This window comes from Mixophyes fleayi, chromosome 6, assembly GCF_038048845.1.
Source record: "Mixophyes fleayi isolate aMixFle1 chromosome 6, aMixFle1.hap1, whole genome shotgun sequence".
Classification (NCBI taxonomy): domain Eukaryota; kingdom Metazoa; phylum Chordata; class Amphibia; order Anura; family Limnodynastidae; genus Mixophyes; species Mixophyes fleayi.
In genome coordinates this window covers 161,562,095-161,583,474 of record NC_134407.1, presented here as the reverse complement: position 1 = coordinate 161,583,474, position 21,380 = coordinate 161,562,095, and the positions used below count along the sequence as shown (strand labels likewise).

Sequence of the window (21,380 nt, the reverse complement as noted above, 5' to 3'; positions counted from 1 at the left end):
ACAATTATTAACATGTATGTTTTATCTTTATTCATTTGCTTACTATTTAAAGTTCTGCAAAGGTCTCTGATTCTTGATCACAATTGTCATCAGGTTGTTGGCATGGCTTCCTGTCACTGTTCCTCACTGCATTCTCCAAAGCTTTTTGTCTTCGGTAAAAGTGTGAAAACTTGTTAAAGATGATGGTTATTGGCAATGCCACAACCAATATTCCACCCAATATACAACCAGAAGCTGCTAATTTACCAGCTACAGTGGCAGGCACAACATCTCCGTAGCCTACCGTGGTCATGCTTACGGTCCCCCACCACCAACAGGAAGGTATTGTGTCGAACCCTGTGTCTTCATCCTTCTCTGCAGTGTATGCCATTCCAGAAAACACAGAGACCCCAACAGCCAGGTAAAGCAGTAGAATGCCCACTTCTCTGTAGCTATGCTAAAAAAAAGAACAAAACACAATTGTAGAAGAGGAACAACGGGCTGTGTTTTCTGTTAATAGATGCCCACAACTCAATCACTGTTCAAAATTATAAATTTAAAGGAAAGCTGTAAGCAACATTTTCTAAATACATTTTAAAATAACATACACCATTAAATATTTTTTTTTTAATTCTACCCGTTTAGAACCACTCCAACCGTCACCAGTTTACCTCATTCCTCAAACAGTAAAAAATGCCCACCTTCTCCTCATTCGCATTTCAGCCATGGAGTGAGAAGGGGGATCCTGAGGCCTCCTGGCAATGGAACTATTATGCAAGTATCTGGTTTAACATAATTCATTTTTATTTAATTTGCATTTGCAATATTTCTGCAAGTCATAGTTAAAATACTAAAATAAAACTGCTGAGAACATCCATTTTGGTTGAATGCAGACCTCTTGGCTCCAATGTTATTTCAATGGTGAAGCAACAATTGCATTGTATAAGTACTTTTAACCTGAGTGTGAGGGGCAACCTGTTGTTGAAGAACAATGCTGTATCTTCCTCATACACTATGGGCCTGAGTCATTAAGGAGAGCAAAGCAAAAAAAAAGGTGTAACTGCACTTTGGCAAAACCATGTTGCAATGGAAGGGGAGGTAAATTTAAAATTTAGGGACAGATTTATAGTTGGGGTAGGGCATGTCCTAGATCATCTTTAAATTTCAATGTAAAAATAAAGCTATCAAGTATTTGTAAGATACATGACAAAGCAGATAGTATTTTGCTTACATGTGTTAGTAGTCGCGGTGGCTGCGGGCACCGCCGCGACTCTGTTTCTCCCTGCTGGCGTCCCGGCCGTTGCTATGATGACCGGGACATCACTTCCGGTTTCTGCGTCCCAGTTGCCAGGGCAACAAGTGGGACGCTCAAGGTCTCCTGTCGCCGCGCCCGGCCAGCTGGCTAACAGCCGGGCGCGCGCGCAGGATTCACTAAGGTTTAGCCAATCATGACTAATTTAGTTTTAAGTAGCAGTTATTCTGGCTGTGTAGGTAGTTCCAGTATTTGGTATGCAGCTGAGCGCTGCATTCCCATTGGCCACTAGCACTGCTGCCATTAGGCAGAACCTGTGGATACTTTAAAGGCCTAGTCCTGATTGGCCCCTAGGACTATTTAAGGCAGTGAGGTCTGAGCCTCACTGCCGGTTATAGCGTTCTGTCCCAGTACTGCTGCCTGCTCCTGTTCTTGTTTGGTGTTGAAACCTTAGACTGATTTACCTGTGTATGACCTCTGCTTGTCCCTGGAACCTAAACCATTGCCTGTGACCCAGACCTTTTGCCTGTCCCCGGATTCCGAACTATTGCCTGTCACCCTGACCTTGCTGGTACCTGATATCTCCTCTGGTGCTCTGTCAAGTCCGCAGATCTCTGGCCTGCCTCTGCTCCATGTACTACCTCCTGTACCTGCTACCATGTGAGCATAAACTTATACTACTCTGAGCATAAGTCCTGGGGGCATCCGAGTACCTGTGAGCATAACCAGTCTCTACGGGAACGGCGGCTGCTAAAGGTGAAGACCTCTTCTACTGGTTCTCTGAGTTTATACCGCACTGGTTGCCGTAACAACATGTAAAATAATAAACTAATTTGCACACCTTGCATTGTAACATGGTGTGTTTAGGATTAAATTTACTACTTTTTTTTTATTTATTTATTTTTTGCCTTGCTCTCCTAAATGACTCAAGCCCTATAATTCTTTAATAGGGAATAACATGCTAGACAGCTTCTATAAAGGACTATCATGCCAGACTGTTTTGTCAGGGAGTAAAATGATTGAACTTCTACACTACACTACTATGCTAGGAGAAGACAGGCTAGGGTTCCACGAAGCTACTTACTGTATGTGTTGGGTTTGGAGAGGTAGCGTCATAATGGATCAGTAGTAGTATCAACTTATATAGTTAGGACCATTTCCTGACCGTGAACAGCTAAATTCAGCAGTGAAAGAAGCCCCCCATCAACATGTTAATACCAGCCTTCATCTATAAAGGCAAGAATGGGCAGGGGGAACAATTGCCTTGAATTGAAATATTAAACTACTACACCAGGGACTAGCCTGCCAGACTGTTATGTAAATGATTAACATGCTAGATTGCCATGATAGGGATGTGTTAGACCTCTGTACATAGTTGCCAACATTATAAAATCACTTTCATGGACACTTTATGGCTGGGCAGGTGCATCATGGGTAATACTGTCTAGGTGGTATAGGGTGCACTACAACCCCATTATGATATGTTTACTATAATCCCATTATGATATGTTCATTATAAGCCCATTATGATATCTTCCGTACAACCCCCATTGTGATATGTTCACTACAACCCCCATTATATGTACACCACAAGCCCATTATGATATGTACACTACAACTTCATAATGTGTTTACTAATATTCTCCAATACTTTATAAAGCCAGGAGAATAAGACCAGATAGAATGGCATCCACTGTGCAAAATAAATAGTACCTTGCAGTTGAACACAGTACAATTAGGGACAAAGGTTTTCAGGGCAAGCCTTTAAAACCTCTGAGATTCCCTGGAAATTAGGGACATGTGACAACTATATAAGGTTGTGGTTCCCAGCCACTGTATTTGGGGCAAATTTGGTGACACAATAACAAATTCAATGTGTCACAAGAATTTAGACATCACAAAAGGAAATTACATTATACAAGGTCAACACACACAGTATTGGAATTGAAAATAAAAAAAACAAATAATATTGACATTTTGGTTTAAGTCTACTTATATACTTCTTTTTCTTCATTTATTTTATTACACTATTTTAATACATGTGTACCATTTAACTAAATCCCTTGCATTGTGGCACAGTGGTTCGCATTATTCACAGCGCTGGAGCCATCTTTCTGACCAGGACACTATCTGTATGAAGTTTGGATGCTCTCTCAATGTTTGTGTGGATTTCCTCCTGATGCTCCAGTTTCCTCCAACAATCCAAAGACATACTGGTATATTAATTGGCTTCTGATCAAATTAGTGTGTGTGTGTGTGTGTGTGTGTCCGTGTGTTATGGAATATGGACTGTAAGCTCCACTTTGGCAGGGACTGATGTGAATAATATATTCTCTGCATAGCGCTGAGTAATATGTAGGCATTATATAAATAACTGTTAATAAATAAACCCCTGATATTAGGTATTTACATGTTTAACTATTTTGCAAGGGATAAATATTCTAGGCTGTTATGCCAAAAGTACTTAGAGAGTGCCTGTCTCTTTTGGGCTAATATGACAGTTGCCTCCACATATTGCTTTATCCTCACTCCAGGGTAGCTGTCTTGGTTTTTTTTTAGCCTCAAGGTATGCATAGAGCAATATGCAAGTCAACTCTGCTGAGTTCACTGATTGCAAACTGGGAGCCTGAATCATCAAGGAATGTAAATGCCGATATGTGCCGTATTTTGCATAAAATTGCTCTGCGCATGCCCAAAGGCTAACCATATGCCAGAGAGCGCAGTAACAGTCAATTCATGTTTGAGCGCAAAGGACCTTTATTACAGCCTGTGATTTCAGGGGCAGAACGGGGAGGGAACTGGGCATATGCATGTAATCAGTGTACAGTGAGGGTATGCCAAGCTCAAGTGCACACAGCAGCGTCCAATTCAAGCTCAAAGGTGTGTTTTTCCAGTTGTATCACTTGCAAACGCTAAAGGTCAAGTGTAATTGTCAATTACTCTTGAAGGCCACTATTTGTACATGTTAAAGCATGTGTTTGCAATCAGGAACAACTGTAAAAATCTATTATGTACAGTAAACATTAAAAACATCCTAATAAATTTATTTTATGTAATTAATGACTGTATTATTAAATAAAAAAAATTTCTGTGCGTTCTTTTGTGACTTGATATTCCACATACAGTATGTATTGGACGTATCCTGAAGTATCTTGTCTGTTAGAGCAGAGCGGACCTAGACTTTTATATTCATCAACAGACATATCTTCAGAGCTGCTCATTGTTGAATACTGGCTTTTAAAAAAACACATTGTGTTTGTTTTTGTGTTTCTTGTATGAGGCCCAGGATGTGCATTTTTTTGTGCTCCCTGGAGCAGGGAGATCAATTGTTTTACACCTACATAGTGCACTAGGCTGACAGTGACAGGTCTATAATGTATATTGTAACAAATACAGAACTCTGGTGATTTAATTCCCAGAGTCCCCTGATTAAACTATTACTGAATGCCTCACCAGGTACATTGGACCATTTGAGTGGTGTTAAAATGTCTGCCTTCTCTTACTTGAAAGGGCATTTCTCCAAAAAGTAATTGCTCACATTGCATTGGTTAGGTTGAAAGCACTATAAAAGCTTTGCTTATCTTTATTTCATAAGTTTAATTCAGAGCTGGATTGTTTAGTGTGCATCTCTAATATGTTTCTTGAAGTTCATATTTAAAGGGGAACTACTGTATAATAAAACTATTGTTCATAATATATTATGCAAAATCATATATAATTTAATGCTACTTTTTCCTATTTCTACAAGTATTGTGTTTTCTTCATTACATTTGTGGTGCCAACAATTTTCTTCCGATTAACAGCTATCCCAGGTCAAGGTGCTGACTAAGAGATGTTCCTACACACAGGGGGCCTCGATTATCAAGCACACTTAGGGCCTGATTCATTAAGGCACGCAAGATGAATGTAAATTGTGTTTTTTTTAAAAGGTTCTAGGTGTGTTCTGCTCTGACAGACAAGACACTGCAGGATACGTCTAATACATACGTGGAATATAAACTCCCAAAAGAACGCACAGAAAAATATAAAAGTAGTCATTGTCACCTGTTAATAATGTAGTATTAAATGACAAAATTTTAAAATAAAACATTTTTTTTCCTTGCAATACATCTATTATAATCTTAAAGTCTACAGTACTATACATAAAATGCATTTTTACAGTTACTCCTGATTGCAAACACATGTTGTAGCATGCCTACGCGGCCGTCATCATTATCAATCGGCATTTACACCTGACATGAGGCTGGTGTAAGTGATACGACTGAAAATCATGTACCTTGAGATGCCCAAAGCTTGAATCAGTCGCTGCTGTGTGCATTTGAGCTTGGCACGCCCTTACTATACATTGATTACGTGCATACGCCCATTCCCCTCTCCGCTCTGCCCATGAAATCATAGGCTATCACAAAGGTCCTTTGCCCTCGAAAATGAATTGGATGTTGCTACATTCACTAACGTATAGACTGGTTCTGGGCATGCGCAGTGCTATTTTATTAAAAATACGGTACATACCTGTGCATCTGGACGGTCCGCCCAGAGCACAACAAGGTGCACACCTTCCTTCTGCTTTTGGTAGGTGCCTCTGCAACCTAGGTATGTGTCTAGGTGTGTGGAAAGGGAAGAACATTTTTAGGAGGTGCACTATGCAAAAGTATAATCTCCTACACCTTTAATATCACACCTTTCATTAATATAAACCTTTCTTCTCCTAAAATAGTGATTGGTTTGGCCTCATTTATGGCTTAAATTAATACTTGGACCACTGCACCATAGTGAAACAGACTATGCCTATTGCTTCCATTTGCTCATTATCCCCTCCCTGTATAATGTATGCTCTCACAGGCAGAGACTTCTCATGTGTGCACCCTATGTCTCGTGTGTACCCATTGTCTCATGTCTGTCTACTCTCCGTCCTCTTCTCTGTCCCTGTTTTGTCTTCAGCTGAATTGTTTTTGCATGTCATGCAATTTGTTCTGTTATTTGCATCCATGCATTTATTTTTCTGCTTATCAGTACCCATTGTTCTCATAAGTATGTACTTATGTATTTTTGTTGTATGTTCTTGTATGGTTTGTCCAGGAGCAAATTTGCTCTTTTTATTGTTTTGCTCATAACTGTAAAAGATGCCCTCAGACTGTGACTTCCTGCTTCCATTACTCTCCTCACATCTTATTGCTGCCCCTGTCACATGCAGCCCTGTCTTCACTAAACACAGCGTACTCCTCGCCTGCTGATGGTGATGATATGGGAGAGATGGGGGATATGAAGATATAAGAAATTGATGATATAGGGAGATTGTAGATGATATGAGCCCCCAAATTTCTAGTTTTGCCCCTGATTAGATGGAAGTTGCTGGGACCAGGTAAGTAAGAACAACTTACTTACCACCCAGTGAAAGACAGGTAGGACTTGATCCCACTAGTCATGGAACTTTTGTGAAGAACAATTTCAATGTTTCCTCAATATGAGTAGTTGGTATATATCTTGTAGACTAATCTAATTATTGCAGTAGGTGTCCATGGTTATAATTATAATGAGTGTTTATGTAGAAGTTACTGGAATATACAAAATGTTAAAATTTAAATCTATTCATTTTACCTTAAGTGTAGCACCAAGTGAACGAAGTCCAGTGGAATGTCTTGCCAATTTAAGTACTCGAAAAATCCTCATTAGTCGAAACACTTGAACGACCTTCCCCACATTTCCCAACTCGTGATCGCTGCCAATGGTCAGATCTACCAAGAGAGTGAAGTAGAACGGTAGCACGGATACGATGTCAATTAAATTTAATGGATGCTTGAAGAACTTCTTGAGGTTGGGGGCAAGAAGGAGCCTAGAAGACACTTCAAAAGTAAACCAGGAAATACAGAAATATTCCAGATTGTGGAGAATTGGATCATCAATGGGAACATCATCCTCATCTACTTTCTGATACTCGGGCATGCTGTTGATGCACATTGTGGATATTGAGAGAAGGACTACGCAGATAGAAATAAAACTAAAAATTTTGCTTGGTATTGAATAGCCAGGATTTTCCATGGTTAGCCAGAGCCGTTTGCGCAAGTTACCACATTGTAATGTGTTGAAACGCATTAGGTCTTGGTTAAAGTCTGAAATTTCATCAACAGACATGTCCACACTGCTCACCTCACTCTCTTCATCCCAGTTACGCCTCCTGCTCTCTAGTTTCCTTTCATGGTATCGATAGCTGCAGCAAGAGTCTAGAAAAAACTCACTGATACCCCAGTACTCTATTTCTTGGGAGAATGAGAAGGCGCATAGGTCATCCATCATGTGCAGTTTCCCAGTCTCATAAAAGTACAGGACATATGGGAACAGGCCTGGATTTCGGTCAAAGTAAAACTCCTTTGACACCAAGTCATAGTCATCACAGATTTGTAGAATGGATTCTTCTGAGTCACAAAAAAGCAATCGGCCTAGCCTGGTGTCTGGAAACTGGGACAATGTAATAGAACTGATTCGCTTCTTCAATCCTCCAACATTTATATTAATGGCATGGTCCTTGAAGCTGCCAATCCAAAAAGTTTTACTTTTATGAACCATGGTCACCAGTTTCTACACTGCCTGTTTCTGAAAGACAAACAAAGCATAAATAAAAAGAGTATGAAAAAGAAAATATTACATTGTGTAGTATGTGGGGAGCCCTGGGAACCTGCCTGTACCTGGACATGGACCAATTTTCAGATCAGATGATTTCAACTGCGTTCTGCAAAAGATCTGCGTCTCTCATCCACCCTCATTACATCCTTCCATTCCCGGTTACAGGACTTTTTTCGGGCTGCACCCACTCTATGGAACTCTCTCCCTCGCACAATAAGACTCTCCTCTGTTCTACAAACTTTCAAGCGTTCTCTGAAAACCTACCTATTCAGACAAGCTTATAATATTCCTCAACCACCATCTTAACCTCACTACCTTTAGCCTGTTACACAATTTCACACAAGACAACTACCCCCGGACCAACATTGTTGTGTGACAGGATCATTTAGCTTATGAGTCACCTTACCTTTGCAGTCTGGCTGGGCCAAGATGCAAAATGTATACTTAACCTCATGTGTCAATCTCCCATTGTCCCATAGATTGTAAGCTTGCGAGCAGGGCCTTCTCACCTCTTTGTCTGTTTTACCCAGTTTGTTTATTAGTTTATTACGTTTGTCCCCAATTGTAAAGCGCTACGGAATATGTTGGCGCTATATAAATAAATGATGATGATGAACTGCAATGCTGTCGCAGCCCATAGCCAAGTATTACAGTCCATTCAGTCCAGTACAGTAGAGCTCTACAGAACACTGTGGAAGAGGATTGGACTGACTGTGTATTCTAGCATCCTGCTAGGAAGGGGGGCTGGCACCCCTCTTTTTGCTACATGGTGGAGCAGTTTATATTAAGTATGTCTCAACAATAAAACACTCCAAACATGGTAAACAAGTAATCCGTTGTAATTTCATAAAAGGGTACATATACATAGTCTGGACTCATCTGCATTTTAAGTGAACAAATGATAAACTCTTTCTAATAGCTATGTAACATACTTATACTAGATGCACATATTCACAATGTTCACCTCAGAAAATAACAACGTAAGAATGAAAGATAATAAGAGATGCTCGCATTGGTTTGAAATTTTAATTTGCTCTGTCTGAGAACCTCAAATTGTTTGCTGAACAACCGGCCTGTTCGATTTGTTTTGACAGCTGCCATTGACTTAAGTGGCTAACCTTAAACTCAAGCTTTGGAATTTGAAGTTTGAGTTTGTAGCTTGAAAATGTTAGTTAATGTAAACTGACCGTTTTCTCAATTGTGAATGCAAGTAATACTCCATTATGAAAGCTAATAGTGGATAATAGCATATACTGGCTCATCTGCATGACAATATTTAACCCATTTTGTATATCACCAACTGTTATATGCTGTGTACAGTCATCTTTTGTTGTCTTTATTGCTTCTCACTTCATACACACACAACTCCCTTATCTTGCGCAGAACCTTTTTTTATGTCACCTATTTCCTCTGCTCACGTATGCCCTAGCTTCTCAAATAAATTACCCAATACCTATATAGATTTCCATATACATACAAGAAACATCTTTCTGAGGCTGGAAGGAAAGGAGTCAAATTTCCCCTACTCACCATTACTTTAGTGACACCACAGAAGGGAGATACAGAGAGGGGTTTGAGAGCCATTCAGTGCCTTTAATCTACTGCTATCACTAAAGTGATGCTTAGTCGCAGTTTTGCACTTGTTTCTAAGGTTCATGGCTGTATGGCTGTCATAACTACCAGTGGGCCAGTAGGCTCATGTGCTTTAATTGGTTCACAGTGCTGTGATGCTGTTTGTACTGTGCACTCTGGGAAGTTTTTTATTGGTTGTTACAAATGATTACATGATTTGTGAGAGATAGGGATATATTACATACTAGTCACTAGAGTATGCGCTCAGTATTTTATACTACCTATCTGTTAATACCTGTGGCAGGTGCCGCGTCCCATTGAGCCGGTTGCCTGGCAACCACAACCGGTGTCTTAATGCCAAAAGGACTCTGCAGGCACCGCCTCGAGTATAGCTTGTTGCTAAGTAACAACAATCAGCGTCTTTTCACACCTTCTTGCCTAGGTAATCTCATGCAATTAGAGTTTGTTGCACTGGTGCAGCTAATTAAGCTGGACTCCTCTCATTGGCCTTTCTGTGCATAAAACCCCCTTCCTGTCGATCACCTATGTTGGTTATAGTTTCTGCTTCAGCTAGTGTGCTGATTGTATCCTGACCTGATTTGTATTGTTGTTGTGACCCGGATTGTTTATTGGATCTTGCTGTCTTCTCTTGCCCCTGACCATTGCTTGTTCCTGGATTCGCATTAATATCTGCCTGCCCTGAAATTAGCCTGTTATACGGATTGTGCATTAATCTCTACTTGAACTCAGTTTGTATTTTGGACTCATCCTGATATCCTTTCAGTTGCTTGCTTCCTCCTTCCGTGATCTGTCCACACTATCTACAGTATTGTGTTTCATAAACTAATACGCTGGATATAAGACCTGGCCGCAACCAAGCACTATGGAACAAATCATGTTCCTTGGAAAGGGGGTTGCAATAGGAGAACACCTCGTGAAGTGGTTCTAGTAGTCTATGATCAATTTTAATATTGGTAGTAACACTATCAGAGAATGTCACTGTAATGAGATTACTAGAGTCAACATTGCATACTAGCCATCTGAGAATAGATTCTGAATTGTATAATGGTCACCAATAGGATCCGTATTGTATAGCTGTCACAAATGGGCTCTGTGTTAGAAAGTGGTCACTAAATGGCTTGGTCACCACAGTGGGTTCTCTATTGTATAACGGCTGTCATGATGTGTGCAGTATCAAGTAATGATCGCTAAATAGCTATTTGCCTTGTATATTTGTGTTAAGAATGGGCTCTGTATTATATACTGGTCAAATGCTGTTGTGCTGAATTTGATCATAGCTCTGCGAAACAGCAATTTTTCATATATTTCATTGGTTGTGTAAACCCATGACCTTATCACACAAATTACACGCACAACATTTTGGCCATCCCTGTTTATTCCCAAATTTCAGTCTCTACATGTAGAAAGAAGAATACCAGGGTCTAATAAAATACAGATAATATCTTTACTATGAAGTTTTCCAGCAATTGTTAATACGTTCAAACATGAACATGCTGTGTACCAACATTTATGCATACATGTTTACATGCAAGTAAATAACACAATAACCTCCATCTAATACCTACTGTTAGTGACTACTTCACAATGTAACCTCAAAAATCTAGCACATAGCTAAACTAACTCTTTTCTCCTCTCGTGTATTAGAGACATCACTTGAGTGGACAGGGCAGGTAGAAAGTATTGCCTACAAACTTACACATTTTATCCTTCTAACAATATATCTAAATTAATGTCCCCACCCCACCCACTGTTACGTCCTAACAATTTACAATATGTTCTTTAACTATCCTACTCTCAAACAGCATCACTAACCCTATCATTTTTTATTTTACATTTGTAATTATTGGAGTTAAATATTAAAGCTTGTTATATAAGTGCTGCTTATGCACACAAGTCTTGTGGCTGTCCGTGCACAGATTGCATTTGAGAGACATCAATCCTAACATCTGCTTATCATTATACAAAACATATAATTCTACATTTTACAACATCCATCTCAAATGTACCAATACTTTAATAAACAAACAAAGGTAAGTTCCCTAGAGTTCTACATAAGCAGCTCTATAATACAAACAGGATAACTAACTTTCTGCTCATTAAAGCATAATCAGAGTACACACAGTTGATTGATCTGGAATTTGGTCAACAAACAAAAAAGCAGATTTTGTTTCAACTTACCCATACATAGAATCCACACATTTCCCCCTTGCAGTCGTTTTCTTCATGGAACGTCAAAGAGTATCCAAGAATTGTAGGAAATCTTTACTAAATCCAGCTTTAAAATTAAGTAAATAATAGGATTCAATTAATGTTTGTGATGAGCCCTGGGCTGCAAGAGTGACTGGATGTGACCCTTTGCAAAAAAATATAAAAATAAAGGTTGAAAATCATGTATTAAAGGCCAGTGTAAAGAGCAGTGCTTTTTATGTGAATCTCCTCTGTCTTCCTTGGGCTTGTAGTTAGATCTAGTTACTTAAATATTGATGTACTGTACATACACTTCCAGGCAGCACCAACTCTGGTTTGTTACGTTGTAAATTTAAACAAGACTGAGCCGTTAACCTCTTGATTGGTAAAGGAGCAGACAGCTCTGTGCATACCCAAATATCCTAAGTGAATGCAATTCATTTCTGCACTGGGAGAGAATAACGTGCACACTAGTTTTATATGTCTCAGGTCTGTTCAGGACCTAGATTCCCATAGAAGAACAACACGTGAAAGTCTTCAATTCTATTATCCTTGTATGTCTGATCCCATCAATTCAGACTGAGTTCAACAGGGCATATTTTTGCCCTTAATATAAATAATTTTAATCAATTGTATTTATTTTACCATTACATTTTTTTTAAATATACAGTATACACTTTAAGAAAACTGTTGTCCTTTTCAATACAAATATTTTGACTCACAGGGCCTGATGCAGAATATGTACTATGCCAATTTGCTCAGCTTACATTGTGTGCGCATGCTAAGATAGAGAATGCTTGCATGTGCCATCATAAAGGCTTAGTCACAAATGACAATTCCAACTCCTTACAACTGAAGAGGTGGAACCTGGGAAATCAGAGGTGGTCATATTGAGGAATTTTTTTTTCTAACATATAAACCAGGGCTGCCATCAGAAATTGTGGGGTCCAGTACAAATGCAACAGGCTCCCCAGTATTGAATTTCACCAGGGGAAGGGGCATGGCTCTCCTCATTAGTTTGGGACTTTTTTTTGTGGTGGGTTGTTTTAATTGCTTTCCATTTTTTATATAAAGGAAAATGGCAACTATTTAAATGTGCAATTTGCATACCGTGCCTTATATATAGTATGATAAGACATGTTTGTAGGCATTTGTTAGCATATTTTTGCGCAATTTTTGGTGCTAAATTTCCTAGTATGGCATAGCAATGCTGTATAGTTGCACATGTCTAACAATGGCTGCTATCACTTTAATATTAATGTTTGCTTAGCAGCCATTTTACTCAAGGGATTTTGGTGACATGTGGTGACGCATCAGCATATGTACTTTGATAAGGACAGTGTCGTGATCCAGCACTCACCTGCTCCTTTATGACGTGTGTGACAAAGGAATACCTGGGGGTTAAATGTATTAAGGTCCAATTTCTGCAAAAATCCCCTATATTTGCTAGCTTTGTAGGCAAAATTTAAAATGGCAATGTGTTTAAAGGCAAAACTTGGCATTTAAAATTTTGTCTGCAAAGTCACAGAATATCGGTGATTTGCAGAAATTGGACCTTAATACACTGGTCTGTTTTAAAAATGATTCAAACTCTCCCTGACTACCTCACACACTAACTTTTGCCTAATCAATCATGACACCAAGGTTTTGGTTCAAGAGCTGAGACTCTTAGTAAGCCTTTGGTTCTCCATGCTTTATCTAAACTAATCTCCCACATCTTACTTTAATCAGAGTTATCATATATCAAATGATCTCCACTGACCAGGAATTGTCATAAACCAAAAGATCTCCCCTGCTTCAGCTATGTAGCATTCTAATACCAAGTGATTTCATAAAAACACAGAGACATGAACTTACTAAGTGTGGTTTAATATGGAAAATGACTCTACAACGCTTAAGATTCAAAACAATTAAGAAAAATTACATCCAAAGATATTATACAATATAGTTTTTGCAAAATAAAAAGGAGTGAACAACAGAAAATGGTACCCTTATGCATGATCAGATTTCGGCCTGCTGGGATAGCATGAATTCACTTGAACACTTTTCAATATGAAATTAACTGCCAAAAGTGAACAAATATTTTAGCTTTACAGGGCATTCTTCAGGTGCCCCCAGTCCCTCTTCCACTGTGATGTCAGAACCAGTAAGCCTGTGTAAATGCAAATGAGTTTTCATGACCCTCTTTTCAACACACATTTCTACTCAGGGATTCTGTATACTGGCATAACCTCTTACCTGAATGTCATACAAAGATGATATTACCTCCACACAACCAAGTTTCCCTTCATTTACATATCAGACATGACTCCTGTAATTATGATAATTGACAAAATATTACTTTTTTCTGTGTTCTTATTTCCCTTCAATCAAAGTTAGCCCAGCTGCTCAGCCTCCTGTCACCCAGTTGACATGTCTTAAGAAATCACAGAATGTGACGGACTGTTGTTGGGTATTATTGTTTGATATTGATCTAACCTTAAAGTGGGATTCCAAGCAGTTTTAGCTTTTATGACTTGTGCCATAAATTGATATTTGACACTCTCATCTGTATCTAAGTATACACAGCTGGATTTCTAGATACCTAAATACAGCGTGGTTAGAGCACAGGAGATTAGAGACAATCAAAATATACAAGTAATTTAGTCTCCCCCTCTCAGGTTTTAACCCATGACTAGACACAGAGTTCCTGTGAGCCACACCAAGATAATACTATGATTTAAATATCAACTGAGAATGTAAGCTCTCTAATGTGCAGGGTCCTCCATATCCTTTGTTTTCATTTCCGTATTTATTTTGTCTGCCTTGTATGTCCCTGTTTTATGTATGTCCTGATTTCCCTACTGCATGCGGAGCACTGTGGTGCCTTACAAATCAACGATGATGATAATAATAATAATAATAATCTCACTTAAACAATCCTGTCCTTGAAAATAAAATCTTGTTTTAGCACTTCAATTCAATTCAACGCAATAAACAGTGGACTGTGGAGCAGACCGTGGAGACACATTGAGGAGATGTTTGTCAAGAAATCCTCGCTCATTTTTTCTTGCTCACCATAGAGGTGCACAAAATAATGAGCAGAGATTCCTTAATGTATTAAGTGGTAATGTGCGTAACTGGACATCGCATTACATTGTGCTCAATTGAATCACTCCCTAAGTTTACTAGGTTCACTCCCAAGTCAGTGCAGATTTTTGTAAGATAAAAGGCAACTCCAGGAGGTTCTCTTTTCATCTGTGCATCATTGCCAACTGACACCGATTTCTAGGGACAGTTTCGGTTTTGAAGACTACAGATTTTTTTGATTCTGACCAATTAACGGTACTATTTTCTGTGTTGTTGTTATAATTATTTTCATATATAATGTGTGTGTTTAAATGTATTAAATACGAGTGTTTAAAGTGTCATAAAACCCATATAACATTCACAGGAGCGTATCAGATGTGAATATATTTGAAAATGATCTGTGGTAAGGGGGAAGACTTGTATATCACACTTGATGTAAGCGAACCATCTCAAGATCTGCCAAGGTAGGGGAAGCTTCATCTCAAATATTTTTTCTCCCAAAAAGTTTGTACATGTTACAAAATTAGTGTTCATATTTGATAAATTAATTGGCATTAATTGTGCAGTATGCTGCGTGCTTTCAGTACTAAGTCTACTTGGTCACATTGTGAAAGAAAATGTGTGGTAGGCCTGATGTTTGCAGTTTTTAAAACAGTTACAAAAAGAACTGCAGACAGCACAAATGTGGGGCAAACCGAAATAGCTTTATTTAGTTTAACTTACACTACAGCAATTAAAGTAAAAGCTTGTTTGTAACTGTGAGATACAGCACCTCTTTATTAGTTATGCATCATGAAGCTAAACAATATTATTCAGTATTAACTTATTAGGTTTCTATTGCTCGTTAGTAAATTAAAAGGGCAAACATAAGGCAAAAAAGCCAAGGGTATACAAGGTAAACAATCGAGGAGGGTACGTAGCAGATTATGAACATATTCGTTTTTCCCATCTTACACAACCAGGGCCAAATTACCAGTTAAACGATCTTGGGGACAGCCAGGCACTGCCAGCTGCTTGACTACTTTTTTCTAAATAAAAATGTCTTCGAGGCATGTGGGGCCTGGATTCTGCAGGTAAGGATCAGATGTCTGCCAAGACTACTGCATGAACAGCGCCTGAAGGGTTAATGAGGACCCAGGCCCTGTGTTATACTGATAGAACAGCAGGAGTGGTCCTGCCTGCTTTTCTGTCTCATTCATATGAGGTTGAATTCCAAGGGTTGGAGGAGCATGTGATGAGCCTTAATTGGAGGATGGTCAGACTCATGTGATTGAGGCTGAATGTAAGCTGAAAGCAATGGAGGAGAATTAGGTAAGAAGAAGTTGTAATGTTGGACACACTGGTGAAAATAAGGGCACATGGTGAATATTCTGATGGTGAAGTTCATACGAGAAAAATCTGGTGAGCAAGGGGGCATGTGAGAGAAAAGCTGGTGAGCCGGGGGATATGTGTGAGAAAAGCTGGTGGGCAGGGAGTGATTTGTGTGAGAAATGTTGGTGGACATGGGGGCTTGTTTGAATAAAGCTGGTGGGCATGGGATCATGTATGAGAAAAGCTGTTGGACAGGGGTGGCAAGTTTGAGAATACACTGGTGGGCCGACTGCATGTATAAGAAAAGCTGGTGTTTAGAGTGTGGCATGTGTGAGAAAAGCTGGTTGACAGTGATGTCAGATGTGAGAAAAGCTGTTGGGCAGGGTTTGGCATGTGTGTGAAAAGTTGGTGGGCAGAGATAGCATGTGTTAGGAAAGCTGGTGGGCAGAATTGGGCATGTCAGTCTATATCACAGGTGTGTTCTGCGTCTGTGACTGGTGTACAGTGATCGGTGTGTATCTGGAGTTTGATGTCAGAGTGACCTGGGTGTAGTGATTTGTATTGTATAGTGATCAGTGTGTATAGAGTAAGTAAATAGAGTGGTATGAACCAATTGGAGGAAGGGGCCCCAAACCAGTATATTGCCTGGGGTCCCATGGGATTTTAATCTGGCATGTTCACACCATCAAGATTAATAGGTGTCAGTAAGGGATCTGAATTAGACAGACTAGGACATTATAACAAACAAGTTTTTACACTTCACTAGTGATATTTAGTAATCTATGTGCTTTCTCTAGACATGCCATGTATGGCAATTAACCTGAGAGGAGGATGCAGAAGTGGAATATTCAGAACCGATTGTTTTGAAACTTTTTTTTATAGTCTGTCTATAATCTTCGTTATATACTGATGATATGGGGTTTTCCAGGTTTGTGGTATTGCTGCTCTTGCGGCTATAAGTATGTGACCCAACACATACTAATCATGTGCCAGAAAGTTGTAATGTCAAGGTAATGTCCATAGACATTACTTTGTCTATGGACAAGGTAATGTTAGCTACATTGTTCATGGTAAATCTGACATTCCACTGCTCAAAAGAAGCCTCTTCATTGCAGACAGCTGAAGCCCCTCCCTTATCAGTGTTCTAATAGGATCTCATAGAGGTCTAAAAGGTGAGAATGCAAATATTTGAGACACTGTGACATCATTGGCCCTTACCCCTATGTGTGAATCCATCAATTCACACAGTGCTTTTCTACAAAGTATGAAAATACAACAGATACTCTGTGCTGTAGTAAGGTTTTAATCTTGACATTTTGCCATGGTAAAAGCTAAAGGCAATGAGTTATTCATGGGTGGGTACTTGAGGATAACAAGTAAAAAAGGCAAGTAGGTGACAGGTGCAGGTGTGACAGCCCCCTCACCCTTCAGTGGTGCTCGTTCATGCCTCCATCCTGCTATAGAGTTCTGATTTTAATGCAAACGACATTAATGACAAAGAATGCTGTAATCTTATTATAAAAGTGGAGTGAAGCTGAGTTTTGAAAACACAGGTACATAAACATGTTGGTAGGGCTGGGGGGAGTAAAGAAGACGGATTTTAATTTAAGGGCAAGTTTATTTTTATATACTGCGTATTAGGCTGGTGTTGAAGGTAAGGGGGAGCTACAGGCGTATTAGCATAGGCCCTAAACCCTTAAACATGCCCTGCTGACATTATTTCCCATTCTTGAGGGACGTCCTCTCGACATCCATTTTCCAGGTCGTTATAATAATGTTAATGGAATTTTTAACCAACTTTGGAACATGGACATTTGCTTCAGACTCCCAAGATCACTCCTCTTGGCCACAACCCACCCATTGAACCAACTACAGTAACTTATGCAAAATGATTCCCGAAACAACAATTCTTACCACTACATACTCATCCTATCCAGCAAGTCTTACTGGATCATATAGAGGACCTGAGTATCCAGGATATGTATTCTCCTGCAAATGTTTCAATAGAGCTGAGTGATGTATTTTAATAGAATCAAGCTTTTCTAAATGAAACATGACCTGGTTAATTTGCAGTAAGATCTCAAAGGATTCAAGAAATTGTTCAAGAAATGCACATTTGCAGCTTCTGTATCAGGTGTCCAGTTAAACCGCACATCTTTCTGAGTAAGTCAGGTCATACAAGCAATATCTCTAGAGACGTTTTAAAAATCAACTGTAGAAGTTTGCAGACCCTATGAATCCCTGCATGCATATCTCATTTTTTGGGATAGACCATTCCAATATAGACTTCATTTGGGGTGATGATGGATCTGATAAAATGAGAATTTTCATCTTCTTAAATTCACACTTATCGTTGTATAATTGATGTTTTACTTGCTTTTGGTGTTCTTGAAGATTGTATGAAAACATCAGACTGCCAGCAAGGTAGGTCACCACAAACTGGTCAAAGACATCCCATAGGAAGTTTTAAATAAAGTGCAGGAATGCTCCAGAGGCGGTACAGATGCCAAAGTGCATAACTAAATAATAATAGTGCCCACGGGTCCATAAAGAGGTCTTCCATTAACCCTTGGTCTAATATAGATCAAGCTATAGGCCCATTCAAGATTCAGTTTTGTAAAAACATTTCAAGTCAGTCTTTTCAGTAACAATGGGATAAATTGAAGAGCATATTAATTTTATTAAGATCTCTGTTTTCTCCACAATAAAATGGAGAGTTTAAAAATTGGATAAACCCCTTAGTTGTATTCTCCTTTGAGTAGTCATTGAGAACATTTAATTCTGGTTCAGACAAAGCATAAATATAATCAAAATGTGCTGTAGTTCCTGGCATATGTTCAATCGGAATCAGAATCATTAGGTCAATGGGGAGGAATGTGGAAAACTCATGAAACTGAGGAGACAGTCTCACAGGGGCATCAGGTGGTGTCTCTGATATACAGTCAGGTCCATAAATATTGGGACATCAACACAATTCTCATATTTTGGGCTCTATACACCACTACAATGGATTTGAAATGAAACAAACAAGATGTGCTTTAACTGCAGACTTTCAGCTTTATTTTGACGGTATTTACATCCAAATCAGGTGAATGGTGTACAAATTACAACGGTTTCTATATGTGCCTCCCACTTTTTAGGGGACCAAAAGTAATGGGACAAACTAAACAATCCTACATCAAACTTTCACTTTTTAATACTTTGCTGCAAATCCTTTGCTGTCAATTACAGCCTGAAGTCTGGAAGGCATAGACATCACCAGACGCTGGGTTTCATCCCTGGTGATGCTCTGCCAGGCCTCTACTGCAAATGTTTTCAGTTCCTGCTTGTTCTAGGGGCATTTTCCCTGCAGTTTTGTCTTCATCAAGTGAAATGCATGCTCAGTCGGATTCAGGTCAGGTGATTGACTTGGCCATTGCATAACATTCCACTTGTTAACCTTAAAAAACTCTTTGGTTGCTTTGCAGTATGCTTCGGGTCATTGTCCATCGGCACTGTGAAGCGCCGTCCAATTAATTCTGAAGCATTTGACTGAATATGAGCAGATAATATTGGCCAAAACACTTCAGAATTCAACTTCAAAAATAAAAAAAAGTGCAGGACCACTGCAAACAGCTTCAACACAGTAGGAGCTCCTATGCGCAATGAGCTTAACTCATTGCAGTACTTCTATTTATAGTATTAGATGATTTTCCCACTCTTGTGGGAAAATCCACTAATACTATAAATAGACCTAGCGCATAGTGCATCGGAGCTTCTACTATGTAGAAGCTGTTTGCAGCGGTCCTGCACTTTTTTTATTTTTCTTCAATCAAGCAAGAAGATTCGGGGATCTTACATATATGGGGCCCCCCTGGCTGAAGAACGGAAGACTGCAATCAACAATGGCCCCCCCTGGGCAGAAGAACAGAAGACATTACAAGCATGGACTTTTGGAATTACAAATTTATTTTGGACATGGTCAAACATGGATTTTGGATACAAATTTATTTTGGACATGGTGACAGTCATTTTTGGATTGAAAGCTGCTGACAACTGATGAAAACTTCATTGGTGAGTATATTGGGGATTTATTATTTTTAATAAAAATATGTGGTGTAAATGAGGGTGTTTACTGTCATTATTGTGGGTTCATTATTTTTAATAAATATTAGTGGTTTTAACCAGGGTGTTGTGGATTTGTAAACATTTTGGTTTGTGGAACTACAGGTCCCAGCCAGCCCTGGGTGTCAGCGCTTGTTGGTAGTTGTGGTTCTCCAAGTGCCAACATGCCCTGGCTGCCGTGGATATACTGGTGCTTGTAGTTATACCATTAGCAGCATGCCCACACTATTTAGGGCAACCTGGCTGGCTGGGACTTGTAGTTCCACAAAACAAAATGGCATCTGTTTGTTTTTGCATCACTTACATCGCCGTTATTACCCTACACCCACTGCCCAGGGGTGTAGGAAGAGCCCTAGTGCTATCAGCACTGGGCTGGGTGTCTCTAGGGGTGGGGGCGCTCATTTTTTTTGGCGGACTCCACTCCCTAGGGAATCCAGCCCAGCGTTGAACAGCCTGGGGTTGGTTAGTCATTATGGCAGGGGGACCCCTGCCACGGGTCCCCCTGCTATAGTGCTGGTTTGCCTAGTGCTGGTTCCGTGAAAATAGGGGGGAATCCCACAGAAATTTTTTCCCCGATTTTCACAGAACGAGCAATAGGCTGGCAGCACAAGGATTGAGACTAAATAGAGTGGGGACCCCACACTTTTTTTTTTTTTTTAACTTTGATCTATTTTTAACACTTCTGACAGCTGCCGGAGCTCCGACAGCTGTATGACAGGCAGTGTAACAGTGATGTGTTTATACAATACGCTGCTAGAATGCAGCGTGTTGTATCTGGCGTGTATGAAAGCAAACTCTCCTGAGTTTGCTTAATCGCAGCTTCATACATTTGAGACTTGTGGCAAACACTCGGGAGTTTGATCTCTATTGATTTTGCAAATAACGATTTTGACAGAAGCACAACTCTGGCGATTTTACATGAAATCTCAGCTTCATACATCTGCGAGTTTCAACTCTCCCGAGAAAATCGCACCTTGATAACAATTACCGCCTGGTATCAGAGAAGGAATCCAAGTGGAAGGAGTAAGGAGTAAATTAAAGTCAGTACAGGCAGAAATGGAGTATAGACAACCAAAAGTCAGTACAAAGGTAACCAAGCAGAGACACGGTCAAGGACAGGTAACAATAGTAGAACCAGTAAGGCAAGAATACACCTACAAACCAAGATAATCAGGCAAAAGAAACAGGAAGCTGCTGGGTGTGAAGTCCCCAGAGCTTCCTCCCACTGCCCACTGATTAGGACCAGGAGAAGCTCAGCAAGCAA

The 21,380-nt window shown here is 39.6% G+C and overlaps 1 protein-coding gene across 1 annotated transcript; it reads right to left on the bottom strand.

Moving 5' to 3' along the window:
* Positions 1 to 46: 46 nt before the first annotated feature.
* LOC142160446 (delayed-rectifier potassium channel regulatory subunit KCNS1-like) lies at positions 47 to 11,695 on the bottom strand. The gene is made up of 3 exons (XM_075215328.1): positions 11,624 to 11,695; positions 6,830 to 7,822; positions 47 to 436 (listed from the first exon to the last, which is right to left on the bottom strand). Exons 2-3 carry the CDS (start codon positions 7,793 to 7,795, stop codon positions 47 to 49), a joined length of 1,356 nt encoding a protein of 451 aa, XP_075071429.1. The 5' UTR covers positions 7,796 to 7,822; positions 11,624 to 11,695.
* Positions 11,696 to 21,380: the final 9,685 nt, after the last annotated feature.